The 18,370-nt window shown below is 56.8% G+C and overlaps 3 protein-coding genes across 4 annotated transcripts; 2 read left to right on the forward strand and 1 right to left on the reverse strand.

The window, feature by feature from the left end:
- The first annotated feature begins 1,574 nt into the window (after positions 1-1,574).
- Positions 1,575-3,344, forward strand: JUNB (JunB proto-oncogene, AP-1 transcription factor subunit). Its single transcript, XM_032312325.1, has one exon. The coding sequence runs from the start codon at positions 1,883-1,885 to the stop codon at positions 2,924-2,926; it is 1,044 nt and encodes a 347-aa protein (XP_032168216.1). The 5' UTR covers positions 1,575-1,882; the 3' UTR covers positions 2,927-3,344.
- A 2,132-nt stretch (positions 3,345-5,476) lies between these two features.
- On the reverse strand, positions 5,477-8,567 carry PRDX2 (peroxiredoxin 2). Its single transcript, XM_032312360.1, has 6 exons — positions 8,448-8,567; positions 7,863-7,974; positions 7,604-7,757; positions 6,881-7,003; positions 6,583-6,713; positions 5,477-5,801 (listed from the first exon to the last, which is right to left on the reverse strand). The coding sequence occupies exons 2-6, from the start codon at positions 7,963-7,965 to the stop codon at positions 5,716-5,718; spliced, it is 597 nt and encodes a 198-aa protein (XP_032168251.1). The 5' UTR covers positions 7,966-7,974; positions 8,448-8,567; the 3' UTR covers positions 5,477-5,715.
- A 63-nt stretch (positions 8,568-8,630) lies between these two features.
- RNASEH2A (ribonuclease H2 subunit A) lies at positions 8,631-16,745 on the forward strand. Of its 2 annotated transcripts, XM_032312347.1 has the most exons (10): positions 8,824-8,935; positions 10,035-10,287; positions 11,005-11,425; positions 11,616-11,687; positions 11,802-11,928; positions 12,032-12,119; positions 14,868-15,005; positions 15,112-15,199; positions 16,179-16,302; positions 16,427-16,745. In XM_032312347.1, the coding sequence occupies exons 3-10, from the start codon at positions 11,299-11,301 to the stop codon at positions 16,560-16,562; spliced, it is 900 nt and encodes a 299-aa protein (XP_032168238.1). In that variant the 5' UTR covers positions 8,824-8,935; positions 10,035-10,287; positions 11,005-11,298; the 3' UTR covers positions 16,563-16,745. The 2 variants fall into 2 exon arrangements, with proteins under 2 accessions (XP_032168230.1, XP_032168238.1); XM_032312339.1 differs by lacking the exons at positions 10,035-10,287; positions 11,005-11,425 and having other exon boundaries at positions 8,631-8,935.
- Positions 16,746-18,370: the final 1,625 nt, after the last annotated feature.

Here is an 18,370-nt window from a genome sequence, read left to right on the forward strand (position 1 = left end):
GGACCTGGCAGATACCCGGGCTCCCGGGTCCTGGCTCTGGGCCCCGGGACGGCGCTGGTCCCACCCCTTCCTGTGTCCTTATTTGGGCGCGGGAGAGAGCCTCCCGGGGCCGCCCCGCCCCCAGTTCAGCCCGCGGACTCCGGCCTGTTGCCATGGCGACCAGGCCCGCTTCCCGGTACGTCCCCCTCCGTCGGACTAATGGAATCGTCCCCGGACTGCCAGCCTCCGCGATCGCCAGCGGGTGCCGCGGGCTGAACCATTGCTGGTAGAGGGGTACAGTGATTGGAGGCCTATGAGGCTGAACGTGTTTTGTGCACCCTTGGCCTCCGCCGGGGTCGCACGTCCACGTTCCTCTTCTGAAGCGAAGAACCCGACCGGACCCAGGGCGGGGCGCAGGGTCCCGGAGGATCCGAGTGACGGAGACAGGGCCGGGCTCCTTCCCCGGGGGCTGTTGCCACACTTCCTGCCGCGGCGCTCTTTCCCCAGCCTGTTTCTAAGGAAGGAGTGGGGTTGGGCGACCGCGCCCCGGCCGTCGGGGTAGGTTCGGGCACCAGGAGTCGACGCGGTGTTGGTCAAGCCCCGAGTCACTGGGGGAGGGCTTTGAGATGGGAGCAAAGTATACAGGCGCCTAGAAGTCACCCATAAGAGGGGGTGCCAATCATGGAAGATCCAGTAGTCCAAATCCCCAGGATCCTCAAAAATCCCTCTTCTCAAGTCCCAACTGGAGACCCTGTGTCCTTATCATCTCAGCTCTTAAGGTGTGTCCCGACTCTTTTAACTCTCTTTTATCAGGGCTTTGCAGATGACCCCAGTGACTCCCAACCTTTAACCCTAACCCCATCTTCTCCCGCCCATCTTTTCCCCAGTATACCCCAGAACACTCACTTTCTTCATATCTATATCCCCCCCCCCTCCAATTCCTTCCCATTATGGAGGCCCTCAGTCTCTCTCATGGACTTCAGGACCCCTACTCATTTCTTGAGTAATCTCCTCCCTTCACCCTTTTGATTTCCCCCCTCCTCTCTTTTCCTGGATTCAGTCCCTCCAGTAAAAGTTCAAGTCCTTTAACTCCTCTGTACTCAGGAACCCCCACACAATTACTGAATCAGGTATTTCCTTACCCCTCCTTCATTTACCCAGGTTAGCCCTCCTGTCTCACCTCTGCGGGGTCTCCCAGTGTATAATCAGCCCTCCAACCCCTCCCGGATACTCGGAGTCCCTCAGGCCTTTTCGTGTGCACCCTGGAGGACCCTCCCCCCGCGCCCCCCAGACACACTTGCTTTGTACCGGTTCCTCGTATCCAGGGGAATCATCGCCTTCCCTGGAGTCCCTCCCCGTGTCTTGGACCAGTACCCCCTTCTTCGCACACCCCAGGGTCCCCCGAGCCCCTCCCCCTGCAGCCGCGCCGAGCCACCCAGCCCGTGGCCGCTGTTTACAAGGACACGCGCTTCCTGACAGTGACGCGAGCCGCCTCCTCCCCTTCCCCACGCTGGAGGAGGGGGGCGCGGGGGCCCGGCTCGCGCGAGGACCAATCGGAGCGCACTTCCGTAGCTGACAATAGCCGTATAAAGGCGTGTGGCTCAGGCTGAGCTGCCGGGACCTTGAGCGCGGCCAGGCCAGCATCGGAGTCAGCGGGGATCGGGGAGCAGGGGGAAGCGACACCAGGAAAGCGAGCGCGCCAGACAGGGCAGAAGGGCTCCAGGAGCCGCACGGAGCTTCCGCGTACAGCCGCCGACTGGCCTCTCCCGGTCGGTGCCAGCTCCTGGGATCGCGCGTCCAGATACCTGGTCCAGCCACTACCGTCGCGGACAGAGCGCCGCTCGCCGCAGCGAGGCCCGGGGTGGCCCCGCAGGGACCCCCCCAGACCGCCTGGGCCGCCCGGATGTGCACTAAAATGGAACAGCCCTTCTACCACGACGACTCATACGCAGCAGCGGGATACGGCCGGGCTCCGGGCGGCCTTTCTCTACACGACTACAAACTTCTGAAACCCAGCTTGGCGCTCAACCTGGCCGACCCCTACCGAAGTCTCAAAGCACCCGGCGCGCGGGGCCCGGGACCAGAGGGCAGCGGTGGCAGCAGCTACTTTTCCGGCCAGGGTTCGGACACAGGCGCATCGCTCAAGCTTGCCTCATCTGAGCTGGAGCGCCTGATCGTCCCCAACAGCAACGGAGTGATCACGACGACACCCACGCCTCCGGGACAGTACTTTTACCCTCGCGGGGGAGGCAGCGGCGGAGGTGCGGGGGGCGCCGGGGGAGGTGTCACCGAGGAGCAGGAGGGCTTCGCCGACGGCTTTGTCAAAGCCCTGGACGACCTGCACAAGATGAACCACGTGACGCCCCCCAACGTGTCCCTGGGCGCCAGCTCGGGGCCCCCGGCTGGGCCCGGGGGCGTCTACGCCGGCCCGGAGCCTCCTCCAGTCTACACCAACCTCAGCAGCTATTCCCCAGCCTCTGCGCCCTCTGGAGGCGCCGGGGCCGCCGTCGGGACTGGGAGCTCGTACCCGACGGCCACCATCAGCTACCTCCCACACGCACCACCCTTCGCTGGCGGCCACCCGGCGCAACTGGGGCTGGGCCGAGCAGCCTCCACCTTCAAGGAGGAACCGCAGACGGTGCCTGAGGCGCGCAGCCGCGACGCCACGCCACCGGTGTCCCCCATCAATATGGAAGACCAGGAGCGCATCAAAGTAGAGCGCAAGCGGCTGCGGAACCGGCTGGCGGCCACCAAGTGCCGGAAGCGGAAGCTGGAGCGCATCGCGCGCCTGGAGGACAAGGTGAAGACACTCAAGGCCGAGAACGCAGGGCTCTCGAGCACTGCTGGGATCCTCCGGGAGCAGGTGGCCCAGCTCAAACAGAAGGTCATGACCCACGTAAGCAACGGCTGCCAGCTGCTGCTCGGGGTCAAGGGACACGCCTTCTGAGCGTCCCCTGTACGGACATTCCCCCAGTCTGGACGACTGGGCGCACGCCTCCCAAGGGGCGAGGGGGCAGGCGGTGGGCACCGGCCCCCCGCGGCACCGCAAACCACACTGGACTCCTGCCCGCCCGCTCTGCGCCCGGTCCTTCCACCTCGACGTTTACAAGCCCTCTTCCACGTTTTTTTTGTATTTTTTTTTTTTTTTCTGCTGGAAACGGACTCGATTCATATTGAATATAATATATTTGTGTATTTAACAGGGAGGGGAGGAGGGGGCGATCGCGGCGGAGCTGGCCCCGCCGCCCGGTACTCAAGCCCGCGGGGACATTGGGGAAGGGACCCCCGCCCCCTGCCCTCCCCCTCTGCACCGTACTGTGGATAAGAAACACGCACTTGGTCTCTAAAGAGTTTATTTTAAGATGTGTTTGTGTGTGTGTGTGTTTGTTGTTCCGACTTTTTATTGAATCTATTTAAGTAAAAAAAAAAATGGTTCTTTATTAATTTCTGTTGTCTTTTTTTCCAAGCCGGGCGGGAGGAGGGAGAATAGTGGGCTGCCCCACCCCACTCCTGTTTGTGACTCGGTCCGGTATCTGTATCCTCCTCACCAGCTCTACCTAAGCATCCTGCACTCGTAGTCCAGGCGTCCAATCCTTCCCCTGTCCTCTGATCTCTGGGGTTGGAAGGTCCGGGGCGGGGACGCTGTCCAGCCGCCCATCACCAGGGGGCAGGATGCCTGGGGCTAGACGCGCATTGCGCGGGCGCAGCCCCGCCCAGGTGCGCGCGCTGGGGCTTTCCCCGCTGACGCAGCGGAAGCGCTGCCCCTACATGGGCCGATTCTGTCCAGTGACGCGACGGCGGTCTCCGGGCAGATTCCGGGAATCCCCTCCCCCGCTCTGCCGGGCAGGGCTGCGGCGCCGGGAAGGGGGCCGGGATTTTCCCAGGCAGGCGGCTGCCGGGGCCCGGAAAGCCCCAGGCCTGGGTCCAGAGCGTCCGCGGTGGGAGGGCCATGCTCCTGGGTCCCGGGGCCAACCCAAAGACTGCCCCATCGGGTTGGCGTCCGGGCTCCGCCGCGCCCACGCGCGCTCCGTCTGACCTGACCCGGGCGGGGGGTTGCTGCAGCCTTCGTTGCCGCCGCGGTACCCCCCACCCCCGCCAGGAAGGGCGGCGCCCGCCTGCCAATTTCCCCTCCCGGGTGCCAGGTTGGGAGCAGGGCGACTGCCAGGTCTGGTCCTGCCGGGGCGGCTGCTTGGGCGGCCGGGCGCCGTCGCCGCCGCCGCCGCCCTCTCGCGGGACGCCCGCCCCCGCAGCTGGGAAAGGTGGGAGGGCTGCTGGTACGCCCGTAGGGGGTCTAGCTGGCTTTGGAGCTGGAAGCCCCCAGAACAGCGGAGAAAAACACAGGCTGAGAAACCGCAGGGGTGGGGTGGGCAGAACAGACAATTCATTAATTCATTTATGAACCTTGGAGACACTGCCTGGACAGTGGCAGACAGACAATAAACAAACATGATTCGGAGATGGTGGTAAGTGCTAGCAAGGGGAAAAAAAACAGGTCAAAGTAGTACTGATGGGGCAGGGGAGGCAAGCTGCTTTGGAGACTGGATTGGAAACGTGGACCTTTAATGATGAGACTTTTCATTTTTAAAGCCAGGTTCTGGGACAACAACGTTCTGGGCAAGAGAAACAGTACGTGCAAAGTTCCTGTGGCCAGAGCAAGATCAGTCTGTTAAAGAACAGCAAGAAATCATTGTGTGCCTGGATTCGAGTGAACCAAGAGTGGGTAGATGAGGTCAGGGAAATCCATGGACGGCCTTGGGGAAGGAGTGTAGATAAAATTCCAAAGCCCAGATGAGTGTTTTGGAGGATTAATAATCTAGATAGCAATCCTTTGGAAGGAAATGGGGGTTCAGAATGGCAAAACCACTTGCACAGCATCAAACTGCACTCTTGGGAACACTCTGGCTCCTAATACCTGCCTCCCAGCCTGAGGGTCATCCTTCTTCCCCAGGAGCAGGTAGGCAACCCTTCCAGCCTAGAGTGGGCCAGAGCTTACAACAGGGCCTGTACACGGAATTCAAGCTCCCACTCCTGGTTCTGCTCTTAGGACTGGGTCCCCCCTCCCTTCTTACCGCCCAGGGACAGTCCTAATAACTACTAAATGGGCCCTAAGCTTCACATACTGTGTTGCATTTAATGTGCATGGTGATGTTGAGTTAGTTGTCTTTATTCTCATCTGACTGTTGAACAGACCCAGTAAAAATCCCAGCTCTTGAATGGTATTTGAACACTGGCTGGCTGATGGCAAAGAGTGGGTGCTGCCCTGCGAGGCCAGGTTTTAGGACACAGGCCATCCTGGGGCTTGCTCCCAGCAAGGGGCCAACAGCCTACCTCCCCCCACCCCCCAGTACCCTCTGGCCAAGGAGAAAGAGGAAGCAGTGAGCATGAGGTAAGACTCCCACCTTGTGGTGAAAATAAGTAACTACAGGGTCAATTTCCCAGGGAGAAGGGGCGGAGTTAGCAAGGACACCAGGACAGACCACACAGAGAGAAACTCATGTCTGTCCTAATACTTTATTGGTCACCTCTAGGCCTGTGCCCAGCTAGATGGGTCCAAGGAGGGGCTCACCATTCACCCGCTCCCAGCGGGGAGAATGAGAAGGCCCTGGCCAAGCCCTCCAGGGTCATGGACTATGGTGTTTAAAGGGGCGAATCTGGCCTTTCCTGGGTCAGCAATGGGGTATCCAGGTAGAGGCACAGGTGGAGGCCAACAGCCCAGGCTTTCCACCTGTCTGCAGTCTAGTTGTGTTTGGAGAAGTATTCCTTGCTGTCGTCCACGTTAGGCTTGATTGTGTCACTGCCTGGCTTCCAGCCAGCAGGACAGACTGTGGGAAGACACAGGGATGCACATGTGAGGCTAGAGCCACATCTTCGAGGTAGGGCAGTATGAGGGGATGAAAAGAGGCAAAGCAAGAGCTGGAGTGGCAGAAGAAAAAGCCCAGAGCCAAGTGGGACAGCCCCAAGGCCATACAGCACATTGGGAGAAGCTCTTTAAGCCTGGATACGGGATGTTCTGGCTGACAATTCAATTTCTTTTTGACCTCCCCAACACTGTTTTTTAAAGATTTATTTATTAGAGAGAGAAAGACAATGCATGAGAGTCCGGGGGTGGGGGTGGTGTGGGGAGGGGGGAAAGAGCGAGAATCCTCTAGCAGGCTCCCTGTTTGAGTGTGGAGCCTGACAAGGATCCCTGGATCCCAGGACCCTGAGACCATGACCTGAGCTGAAACCAAGAGTCAGACACTTAACTGAGCTACCCCGCCACCCCTCTTTTTGACCCCTTTAATACTGCTTCTCCCTCAGTCACAGACCCACTGGACATGGAGGGCCTGGGATCAGGCTGTGTCCTGCACATGAGAAGGTCTCTGATTCGACTAATATTATTCCAGCTCAACCTGGTACATGACTTCTCAGATACCTTCGATAGATCTGTTACCTCCCAGCCCCCACCGTCATATTGGGGTGTCTCCCCCTCCAGACTAGACAAGTCCTGCAGACAAGGCTCTGAACTGGGGCCCTCACAACGGACAGGGCAGGCAGGCAGTGTCTGCCTGAGGGCTGAGGGTGTACCCACATATGAACACAGGTGAACATGTGTGTGCTTACCTTCCCCATGCTCATCCGTGTACTGGAAGGCCTGAACCAGCCGCAGAACTTCGTCCACAGAGCGCCCCACAGGCAAATCATTGACAGTGATCTGGCGAAGGACACCCTTGCCATCGATGATAAAGAGGCCCCTGAAGATGTAAGTGTTCATGTTGAGGAGCTGAGAGTTCCCACTGCCAGGGCCGGGGGAGGGAGTATGGACTCCCTGGCGGTCACAGGGCTGGGGGCAGGGAAAACAGTGCCCAAGTGTTGTCCCCTCACCCTGAGGACTGAGGGCTTTCTGGGGGCTCCATGGTACCTGTAGGCAATGCCCTCATCTTTCTTCAGCACACCATAATCTTCAGATAAATTTCTGGTTACATCAGCCAGCAGGGGAATATTCAGGGGGCCCAAGCCTCCTTCCTTCCTCGGAGTGTTGATCCTAGGAGTGAAAGAGACCGGTCTGGGACCTCCAGATGCCTGACACAGCAGGGTCCTCCCCCTGGGGCTCTGGGTATGATAAAGGCTGGAGAGGGGGTGCTGGAGCTGAGAGATAAGGGTCTAGCCTCCCCACCCACCGCACCCTGAAGAGGGTACAGGGGCTCTTTCCCACAGCTGGAAAGACTCAGCCAAGGCTCCAGGTCCAGCAAAGGGCGTTCACATTCGCTGGTGGCCTCCCACATCTTGGGGCAGAAAGCCTGCCTCAGCATCCCCCTCCTCCTCACTCTAGCTCTGTTCCCTGGGGCCCAGCCCTTCACTGTCTAGAACTGGAGTTTCCACCTTCTTGAAATAGTTATTGGAAGGGAGGTTGTGTTGCCCTAAGAGATAAAGCATCTCCAAGTCTCTGGGCCGAGCAACTAGTTTTCAGATGCTAATTACTGCCATCATCATTAAGGACTTAGGCGTCCTTAATTCTACTATTTTCAAGATGGGGGAAAGGGAGGCCCAAATGTTGAGCAACACCCACAGGAACACACAGCTCGGACCCCCGGAGGTTGGAGGTTTGGCTCCATCCCCCCTCCCTGCCCGTCCCAGCTCATACCAAGCCAGGTGGGTGAACTGAGAGTCGACAGAAACCCCCAGCACCTCACAGCCCAGCTTGCGGAAGTCCTCCGCCCGCTCGCTGAAAGCGATGATCTCCGTGGGGCAGACAAAGGTGAAGTCCAGCGGGTAGAAAAAGAGGACCAGGTATTTCCCTGCGGGAGGGAGCGGGGACAGACAAGGAGTTAGGCCTCTGCTGTCTGGGCCCCACCCCCACCTGGGCCCCACCCCCACCTGGGCCCACTCTCGACCGCCCTCACCTTTGTAGTCGCAAAGCTTCACCTCTTTGAAGGCGCCGTCCACAACGGCGGTGGCTTGGAAGGGCGGGGCGGGCTTTCCGATGTGCGCCTTGCCAGAGGCCATGACTGAAAGCTGAGAACCCCCACCCCGTCCCGGCCCGGTCAGTGCGCCCGGGGAAGACCCTTTGTCCTCCCTTCCCAAGGTCACGCTGCGTGCTGGGCTCCGTTATCGAATGGGAGGCAGAAGCCGCAGCACTACCCGCACCCTCCGGGGTACCTGGCCTGCGCGGCCTTGAGACCGCAGGAGACCCGCCCCCCTGACCGGCAAAAGCGGTCCGGCTGCAGCCGCCAGGGGCCCCCCATTAGCGTGTTGGCCTGAGCGCCCTGGCGCTAGCCCACCGCTCCAGGTGGAGACCCCGCGAGCAGGGGGCGGGAGCTCGGCGATGCGGCCTGTAATGCAGGGCCAAGGCCTCGGTTTCCCCCTGCAAGGACAAAGGCGGCCACTAAAGCGAGCGGAAAACAAAAGCTGCAGCACTGAGGTCTGGACCCGTCCGGAGCTGCTCTGCGGGGGCTCCCCAGAGCCCGGTGCCCTCCAGGTGTCCATACCTGCGTGGGCAAGGGCGGCACGCACAGACTAGCAGACGCGCGAACACGCGTTCTCAGCACCGAGCGCGCCCCGGGCCTGGGTGCCTTTTATGCGCGGCCCGAACCATGACGCATAGGGCGGGGGGGGGGGTGGGCGGACGAGTGGAGCGGTCGGGTCCACTGCAACCGCGGGAGGGGGGTTGGGGAGCGAAGCGGCCGGGTCCACGCGCCTGCAAGCGGCGGGAGGAGTCGCGGAGCCGTGGGCCCCGACCACTGCCACCGCTGGTGGGGGTAGTGCGGGCACCACATACCCCGCGAGGAGCTCCTCGGAGCGCGCCCGGGTCGGTTGGAGTCCGGCATGGCCGGGAGCCCGGCTGACTTACTGCTACCGCTTCTGATTCTCCTGCTGCTGGGGACCCCTGCCCAGGTCTCCCGCGACTACCATTACTTTGGCGAGAAGAGCGGAGGCGACCCCTGGGAGGAGCTGCGGCTGCAGCATCAGGAGAAAGGTAACCGCACGCCGCGGGTGTGTTGGTGCGGAAAGGTGCCCCATGGTCCCACTTCGCCAGCTGGCTGCAAAGAGACCCTCCTTCAGACTTACCATCTCTCCCCACCTGCGCACTGGCGTGCCCCCCCCGCCCCCCGCCCCCCGCCCTTGGGCTGGTTACTTTTCTCTGAGGCTCAGTGTCCTTATCTGTAAATTGAAATAGAGACTGACTTGAAGCCTCTTACAGGGGAAGAGGGGACATGGGTAGGCAGTAATTCCCAAGCAGACACAACTGTAAACTCAGGCATGTGTGCTAGGAAGGGTGGAGATGGAGAAAGGAGGGGGCAGGTAAACGTCTGAAATCAGAGAAGGGCAGACTGAAAAGGATGGCTAACCAGTGCAGCAGGAAGCCAGCAAAAGCCAAAAATGCAAAGATTTAGGGGGAAGAGTGTGCCAGGGAATGGGAACAGCAAGTGCCAAAGCCAAAGGGCTGGACGGAGGAAAAGAAAGAGGCCAGTGTTGTCTGGCTGAGGCTTGGTAAGGCGAGAAGTGTTAGGACTTTGTGAGCTGCAGAGTTGGGATAAGACCCTTTTCCTAGTGGCATAGGGAGGCGTCTGTAGAAGAGCATTGTAAAGAGCACCCCCCACACACACTCAGAAGGTTGTAGCTGCTTGAAAAATGGTCATAATAGTTGTTTTTGTGCTACATGCTAGCACATTGCCAGAGGCTTTCCGTACCTTCATTATATTATGCCAATTATGTCACTTAATTTACCACCTGGCAGCCTTGCTGGTTAGGGGGCACTCTGCCTACTAACAGGCCCATTATCACACCCCTGAAGACACGAGTCAGCTTCAGATGGTGGGCATCAAGGGTGTTGTATCATGTTCCCAAATGGACAGGCTAGCACAGGTGGGAAGTGTTAGTTTGCAATTCCTCTGGGTCACACACCAGATGTATGAGCTCAAAGGGTGGGTTGCTTTCTGTAGGTCTCAGTTTCCCCACCTGGGAATGATGAGGAAATTAAATGAGATCATCTGTGGGGGGCGAGTGTCTGGCACAAAAGCAGAGCTCAACGAACAGGAGATGTCGTTAGTGTCTTTATCCTCCTGCCTTCCTAGAGGAGGGAAGGGGGTAGATTCCCCCCTACCTGGCCCTCCATCCCTAGAAGTGGAGGACTCCATCCTTGGCCCTTGGGGAAAGTGGCGCTGTTTCTGCGACCTGGGCAAGCAGGAGCGCAGCCGCGAGGTCCTGGGCACCGCGCCTGGCCCTGTGTTCATGGACCGCGAGAATCTGGTGCAGGTGCGGCCCTGCAGGCAACAGGATTGTGCCTCCTGCAAACCAATCGACTGCGACTGGAGGCCCTGAACCCGGGTGAGAGACTCGTGCAGAGGAGGGGGGGGGCCAGGGCGGGCTGTTAAGTCCCGAGTTGAGAGTCCCCAGGGTGGGCAGGGAGAAGAAGGGAGGGACCGCGAGTGGGGGGGGGGGTTCGAGGAGGGTCTTGAGGGCTAAAGCTAGAAGATGGTGGGGAAGGGAGAGCTGAGTCAGGAACAGTGAGCCCCCGCTGATATCTGGGGAGAAAGGAAGAAAGATGGTGAGGGGCAGGGAGGGGGAATTTGAAATGGAAGGACTGCGACCCTGAGAAAGGGGTATGAGCCTGATGTGGGCCAGGGAGCTACCTACAGGCTGAGGCCGTGAGCCGGCTGAGACTTGAGAACTGGGGGACATGAACCCTGAACTGCGGGGAATGGCCCTGCCTGTTGGGCACAGACTGTCAGCAGAAGTCTGTTGATATTTGGGATCACATTTGGGAGGGGGTGGGTGGGGGAGGCTTAGCCCCAGTCAGAGGTTAGGAAGCAGAGTGGGTGCCCGGAGCGAGGCGGCCCCGGTGCCGAGAGAGAGGTCTAAGACTGTGTGGAGTGGCAGGGACAGGGACTACAAAGAGCCAGCATCCAGATGGACAGAGACCCAGTGATGTAGACACTGACAGTGTCTGGCAATATAGTAGTATTTGACCTTCAAGGCCCTGACTGGGCCAAGTTCTCCAAAGTCTGCGTCAGTTTCCCTTTTATTTCCCTATCCTCCTACCAGCCCCGACGGGCGGGGCGTCAGGGACTCCGGGGCGGAGCTTGGAAAGCGACCCCGCCCACCCCGGTCCGCCAAAGAGCTGGGCCGTCGGCCTTGGGAACTACAATTCCCAGGAAGCCGTACGGCAGGAGTTTCGGTGGCGCCTGCGCAAACTTCTACGGCGGCAGAAGCGTCGGCGGCGTGTCCTCGGCACCGATTGGTCGGGAGCGAGAGCGGTTTTGGGCCCGCGGAAAACGCGCGCCTAGACCTGAACCTGCAGACCTCGTTCTTGCTGCTGGTGGAGGCGGTAAAGGCGGCATGGATCTCAGCGAGCTGGACAGAGACAGTACGGGCCGCTGTCGCCTGAACTCACCTGTGCCCGCGGTGTGCTGCAAGGAGCCCTGCGCCCTGGGTGTCGATGAAGCGGGCCGGGGCCCGGTGCTGGGTGCGCCCCCGGGGCTGGGCTGGGGGAGGGGCGTGATAAAGGGAATGCTGATTGCACTGGAACGGAAGCCGGGATTGCACCGTACCCGGGGAGGGGGGGTGATAGTGGCGATGGCACTGAAGAAAGCGGTGATAATGGAATAGAGATAGCGGTTTTCACGGGCTCACTGGTTGGATCCCCGCTTCTCCAGGCCCCATGGTCTACGCCATCTGTTACTGCCCCCTGTCCCGCCTGGCAGATCTGGAAGCCCTGAAAGTGGCAGGTGAGCTTGAGGCGTGAGTCTCGGGAGGTGGTTCCGGGGCGGGTGCAGACTGGAGGGGGAGAACAGGAGCTGGGAGAACCAGTCGATTCCCTTCTCTCCCAACCCTCCTCCCAGACTCAAAGACCCTATCGGAGAGTGAGCGGGACAGGCTCTTTGTGAAAATGGAGGAGGACGGTGACTTTGTGGGCTGGGCATTGGACGTGCTGTCTCCAAACCTCATCTCTACCAGCATGCTTGGGCGGTGAGGGACCTCCGGGAGGGGCCTGGGTGGAGGGGCAGCCAACGTGGGTTGGAAGGGATCAGTATCTGGATCGGGGTTGACTGGGTTCTGTCTCCCACTGCAGGGTCAAGTACAACCTGAATTCCCTATCCCATGATACAGCCATTGGGCTGGTGCAGTATGCCTTGGATCAGGGTGTGAAAGTTGCCCAGGTGAGCTAAAATAGATCTCAACATTTAATTTTTTGATCCCAGTAAAATTAAATCTGGGAAGTTCAGTGTCAAGTGCATAAGAGAGAGAGATTAAATTACCAGAATGAAATTTAAGTTGGCATTGCATCCAGTACTCTGCGGCAAAGAACAGGCTGTTTTGAGGGAATAACAAGGATAAATATGCTTGAGATAGGGAACGTAACAAGGGAGGCTTTGCTGAGGAGATGGCCGAGGTCCAGGACTGAAACATGGCACTGATGGTGCAGTACTGGAGCAGACAGACAAGGGCTCTGCCCTTTGGGGTTCATGGCCAAGTCAGGGGACACAGATGGTCAGCTGGTAAGCAAATAATAAAGGTGATTTCTGAGGATAAAGTCAATGGAGATCACCAATATCATCTTTCTACTCTAGCTGAGGTCTCCCTGTTGCTGTCAGGCATTTTTTGCATGGTCCCACCCCAGGGCCTTTGCACTGGCTGTTCTTTCTGCCTAGAATCCTCTTTCTGAGATCTCCCCATGACTCATTCCCTCATCTCTTTCAGGCCTTTATTCAGATGTCATCACATCAGAGTGAACTCTCTGAATCTCTCCTACCACTGTTTAAAATGAAAACCCTTCCTGGGGTGCCTGACTGTCTCAGTCAGTAGAGCATGGACTCTCAATCTCGGTCATGAGTTCAAGCCCCAAGTAGTACGTAGATCTTACTTAAAAAAAAAAAAAAAATTAAGTAGAGGGGTGCCTGGGTGGCTCCATGGGTTAAGCCTCTGCCTTCTGCTCGTGGTCTCTGTCAAATAAATAAATAAAATATTAAAAAAAAATAAGCAGAGAAGGAATAAAATGATAATTTTTCCCAACTCTCCCCTGCCCTTTATTATTTATCCTTTTTTTTTTTTTTAAGATTTTTAAAAATTTATTTGACAGAGAGAGATCACAAGTAGGCAGAGAGGTAGGCAGAGAGAGAAGGAAGCAGGATCTCTGCTGAGCAGAGAGCCCGATGGGGTTCGATGGGGCTCGATCCCAGGACCCTGGGATCATGACCTGAGCTGAAGGCAGAGGCTTTAACCCACTGAGCCACCCAGGCGCCCCTATTTATCCTTTTTCTTGTCTGTGGCCCTCACCAGGGTGTCCACTCTATGAAGACAGATTTTTGCCTGGTGTGTTTACTGCCATATTCCTGGCATCTGGTGTAGCCAGTATGCATTAGGTGCTCAGCGAGTGTGTAGAATGGATTCAGCGTGATTAGGAAGCCTCTTTTGGAAGGGACTTTTTTTTTTTTAAAGATTTTATTTATTATTTACTTGACAGACAGAGATCACAAGTAGGCAGAGAGAGAGGGAAGCAGGCTCCATGCTGAGCAGAGAGCCCGATGCGGGGCTCGATCCCAAGACCCTGGGATCATGACCCAGAGGCTTTAACCCACTGAGCCACCCAAGTGCCCCAGGACTTTATGTTTTTTTTTTAAGTAATCTCTGGGGAGTGCCTGTATGGCTTAGTCGGTTAAATATCTGCCTTTAGCTCAGGTCATGATCCCATGATCCTGGGATTGGGTCCCCTATCAGGCTCCCTGTTGAGCAGGGAGTCTGCTTCTCCCTCTGCCTGTCTCTCTCTCTCTCTCATACGCAAATAAATAAATAGAATTTTTTTTTTAAAGATTTTATTTATTTAACAGACAGAGATCACAAGTAGGCAGAGAGGCAGGCTGAGAGAGAGAAAGGGAAGCAGGCTCACTGCTGAGCAGAGAGCCCGATGTGGGGCTGGATCCCAGGACCCTGGGATTATGACCTGAGCCGAAGGCAGAGGCTTTAACCCACTGAGCCACCCAGGTGCCCCAATAAATTTTCTTTTATTTATTTGTTTGTTTATTTATTTATTTGACAGAGAGAGATAGCACAAGTAGGCAGAGAGGCAGGCAGAGAGGGGGAAGCAGGTTACCCGCTGAGCAGAGAGCCCGATGCGGGGCTCGATCCCAGGACCCCGAGATCACGACCCGAGCCAAAGGCAGAGGCTCAAGTCACTAAGCCACCCAGGCGCCCCTAAATAAATAGACTCTTTTTTTTTTTTTTTAAAGATTTTATTTATTTATTTGACAGAGAGATCACAAGTCGGAGGAGAGTCAGGCAGAGAGAGAGAGAGAGAAGCAGGCTCCCGCTGAGCAAAGAGCCCGATGCGGGGCTCGATCCCAGGACACTGAGATCATGACCTGAGCCGAAGGCAGCGGCTTAATCCACTGAGCCACCCAGGCGCCCCATCTTTTTTTTTTTTTTTTAAAGATTTTATTTATTTATTTGACACAGGGAGATCACAAGTAGGCAGAGAGGCAGGCAGGAAGAGAGAGAGAGAGAGAGAGGAGGAAGCAGGCTCACTGCCGAGCAGAGAGCCCGATGCGGGACTCGATCCCAGGACCCTGAGATCATGACCTGAGCCGAAGGCAGCGGCTTTACCCACTGAGCCACCCAGGTGCCCTAAATAGACTCTTTAAAAAAAAAATAATAATCTGTGCACCCGATGTGGGATTCAAGTTCACGATCTCAAGATCAAGAGTCCCATGTTCTGCCAACTGAGCCAGCCAGGTGCCCCTGGAGGGGACTTCTGAGCAGAGATACCTGAGAGGGCTACAGCCTGGGGATGAGCTGAGAGAAGAATATTCCAGGCACAGGAGCAGCCAGTGTAAATGCTGTGAGGCTGGATCACTTACACAGCTGTTTTTCCAGATGTTTGTTGACCGGATACGTTTCTGTCACCACGGCAGGTATTTGTGGATACAGTAGGGCCGCCAGAAACTTACCAGGAGCAGCTGCAGCAGCACTTTCCCGGCATTGAGGTGACAGTCAAGGCCAAGGCGGATGCCCTCTACCCTGTGGTCAGTGCTGCTAGTATCTGCGCCAAGGTTAGGCTCCTATTGGCCACGGCCCATTCCTAGCGTCTCCCTGGGCAGAGGGCAGGTGTGCCTGCTTTGGGGGGAGGGAGATCCCAAGTTTTTATCTTGCCCACAGGTAGCCCGAGACCAGGCTGTAAAGAACTGGCACTTTGTGGAAGATTTCCAGGGCTTGGATGCGGATTATGGCTCCGGTTACCCCAATGGTGAGCAGATGACGGCTGCCTTGAGACAGTGGTAGTGGCAGCAACACTGACGGGGCAGGGTTGAGCACTCTTCTACAGTTTCCCGTGTTGCGCTCCTTCTGCTGCGCAGTGGAGGAGCCCAAGGCTCAGATGGGAGCCACTTGCTGATGGCCAGCCTGGAGCAGAGCTGGTTCCAGTGGGCAGGCTCAGTCCTCCCGCCTGTCTCTCTGGCGCTCCATTGAGGGCCTGACACCCTTAGTGGGCATCTGTCTATTTGTTAAGAGGAAAGGGGCAGGAGCGAGGGGTGTCAGCCCATGTCCAGTTAAATCTGGCTTAAATCTAGTGTTTTCTTCCCAGTTATGAGGCTCACTCTCCTCACCTGTATGGTAGGTGATCTTGTGCCCATCTCCCTGCCTTGAGTAGATTTTAAGAATCAGTGCTTGAGTTCAGGGAGGCCTCTGGTCCTTCTGAGGCCCAGGGAGGGATGGGCAGTTGGGTGGGGAGACATGGCAAGTCTGTGACTGGAACTTAGGTAAGGCCAAAGTAAGGAAACCAGGTCCAGGCCAAAGACAGCCTGGGCCACAGTCAGTGCTTACTGAGCGCCTGGTATGTGTCTGAGCCCTTGGGATGGAGCCATGAACAAGATAAACAAGGACCTCACTGTCCCCGCTGAGGTCCCCGTTTTGGGAGGATGATGGCCATTAACACCATGGTCCACGGATGCTCATTTAATGACCATTGTCCTTGGTCAGGATGAAGGGATGTCTCAGAGGCAGTCTCCCTCAACTACCTCGAGCACCCATTGGCGGGTAGAGTCGGACAGTTTCCCACACAAAGGTTCTGAGGCAGGAATGGGTCTTGAACAGTGGGAGAGGCCTCTGGTACTCTGGCGGCCTGAGCTGAGGTAGTGGGACCTCAGATGCCAGGCCAAGGAACTCGGACATTGCGTCCGGGCTCAAGGGCCATTGCCGCTGCCCACCCCACCCTTCCTGTCCCTCAGATCCCAAGACAAAAGCGTGGTTGAGGAAGCACGTGGAGCCTGTGTTCGGCTTCCCCCAGTTTGTCCGGTTCAGCTGGCGCACAGCCCAGAGCATCCTGGAGACAGAGGCCGAAGGCGTTTTGTGGTGGGTGTCCTGCAGGGGCTGTGATGAAAGCGGGAGGGAGGCCAGGGCTCAGCTCCCACCGGGAATCGGGAATCCCCCCTCTTCCCACACCTCGAAGTGGCCAGTGTCACCCCTTCTCCCACAGGGAGGACTCGCCGACGGGGGATCAGGAGGGACCGGGGAGGATCATGTCCTACTTCAGCAAAAGCCCCCAAACCCTGCCGCGCCTCCCACACCGGTACTTCCAGGAGCGAGGCCTGGAGTCCGCCTCCACTCTCTAGGAGCCAGCCCGTTCTCCCTTGATACGCGCCCCCACCCCTGCCCACCCTTGCCCCATTTGTGATTAAAGTTCTTTACGGAAAGCTCGGTATTGGGTTGTACTCTGCGGTGGAAGCAGGTTGGGAGTGTGCTCGGCGGCTGGACTCAGGCACAGACTTCTGGAACATAAACATGATGGGCCCTGACTGATTGATTTTTATTTTTTATTTCTTTTTTTAAGATTTATCTATTTGGGAAAAAAAAAAAAGATTTATCTCTTTGAGAGAGAGAGACAGCACGTGGGTGTGTGGAGCGAGGGCGGGGAGAGGCAGAGGGAGATGGAGAAAGATTGTCGAGGGGACTTTGATGCTGAGCGTGGAGCCCGACACGGGGCTTGACCACACAACCCCTGAGATCACACCCTGAGCCAAAACCAGAAGTTGGACCTTTAACCAACTGTGCCACCCAGGGACCCCTATTTTATTTTATTTTTTAAGGTTTTATTTATTTATTTGACAGACAGAGATCACAGGTAGGCAGAGAGGCAGGCAGAGAGAGGGAAGCAGGCTCCCTGCTGAGCAGAGAGCCCGATGCAGGGCTCGATCCCAGGACCCTGGGATCATGACCTGAGCCGAAGGCAGAGGCTTTAACCCACTGAGCCACCCAGGGGCCCCCCTATTTTATTTTTTAAATGGATAATATATTGGTAGGATGCAGAATGAGGAGAGAACACAGTGAAAATCCTCCCTCCCACCTTGTCCTGCAGATTTCTGGTGGGCTTACCAAGGCATCTCAGTCTATTCGGGTGCTTTGACAAAATACCGCAGCTGGGGGGTTTATAAACAATGGGAGGCCGGAAGTCGAAGATCACGGTTTCTGCAGGGTCAAGTTCTGCTGAGGACCCTTTTCCAGGCTGTAGACTATGGGCTTCTCACTGTGTTGTCAGGTGCTGGAAGGGGCGGGGAACCTCCGATTATAAGAGCACTAATCCCCTTCTTGACCTAATCACCTCTTAATACCATTATCTGTGGGAATTAGGATACCAACCTGAATTTTGGGGGAACACCCATTCAGGCCACAGCAGGTACCTTTTGTCCTTCTGGAGATAGCCTGGCGTGTTACAAGGTAGATGTGCAGTTACTTCCCTAAGTTTGTTGTTTTACGAATGCAAACACTCTAGCCCAGGTAGCACGCATTCAGTACTCCACCACGTCTGTCTCGGAGATAATTCCAAACGTGCCTAAAAACGTTCCTCATTCCCTTCTCGCTACAGAGTCCTTGGCGTGACTGTCCCGTGGTTTATTTAATGCTTAAGAGACAGTGAGTTGTTGCCCGGCTTCTGTTAGACATGTACAGCGGAGAAGGACCAGGGTGGGCCATCATTTCTCATGTAGTTTTGTCTGTAGGGTAAAATTCCCAGGGGTGGGCTTGCTGGGTTAGAGAATCTGTGTCATTTGTAATTCGGAGAGATATTAGCGAATTCCTGTCTTGTGAAGACTTGCATCCGTTGGCAATGTAAGTAAGCACTTATTTCGCACACAGCCTTGCCAGTAGCAAGACGGGTTTATCTCACTCCATGAGAAGCTTGGAAGTCAGGGGGCTCTACAACATCAGGAACACCATTTTTTTTTTTTTAAGATGTTTATTTTTTTTTATTTTAAAGAGTACATGTAAGGAGGAAGGGGGCAGAGGGAGAAGGAGAGAAAGAATCCCAAGCAGACTCTGCACTGAGCACTGTACCTGATGTGGGGCTTGATCCCATGACCCCAAGCCCATGACCTGAACCAAAATCAAGAGTTGGATGCTTGAGCCACCCAGGTGCCCCTCAAGG

This window comes from Mustela erminea, chromosome 1 (genome assembly GCF_009829155.1).
Source record: "Mustela erminea isolate mMusErm1 chromosome 1, mMusErm1.Pri, whole genome shotgun sequence".
Taxonomy (NCBI): domain Eukaryota; kingdom Metazoa; phylum Chordata; class Mammalia; order Carnivora; family Mustelidae; genus Mustela; species Mustela erminea.

Excerpts from the sequence above, each read along its gene's own strand:
- JUNB (XM_032312325.1), top strand. The coding sequence starts at position 1,883 with ATGTGCACTAAAATGGAACAGCCCTTCTACCACGACGACTCATACGCA.
- PRDX2 (XM_032312360.1), bottom strand. The coding sequence starts at position 7,965 with ATGGCCTCTGGCAAGGCGCACATCGGAAAGCCCGCCCCGCCCTTCCAA. Across the intron at positions 7,758-7,862 it reads GAAGCTTTGCGACTACAAAG|GGAAATACCTGGTCCTCTTT; the intron begins GTGAGGGCGGTC and ends TCCCTCCCGCAG. Across the intron at positions 5,802-6,582 it reads CACGGATGAGCATGGGGAAG|TCTGTCCTGCTGGCTGGAAG; the intron begins GTAAGCACACAC and ends GTCTTCCCACAG.
- RNASEH2A (XM_032312339.1), top strand. The coding sequence starts at position 8,785 with ATGGCCGGGAGCCCGGCTGACTTACTGCTACCGCTTCTGATTCTCCTG. Across the intron at positions 8,936-11,615 it reads GCTGCAGCATCAGGAGAAAG|GCCCCATGGTCTACGCCATC; the intron begins GTAACCGCACGC and ends CCGCTTCTCCAG. Across the intron at positions 11,688-11,801 it reads GGAAGCCCTGAAAGTGGCAG|ACTCAAAGACCCTATCGGAG; the intron begins GTGAGCTTGAGG and ends CCCTCCTCCCAG.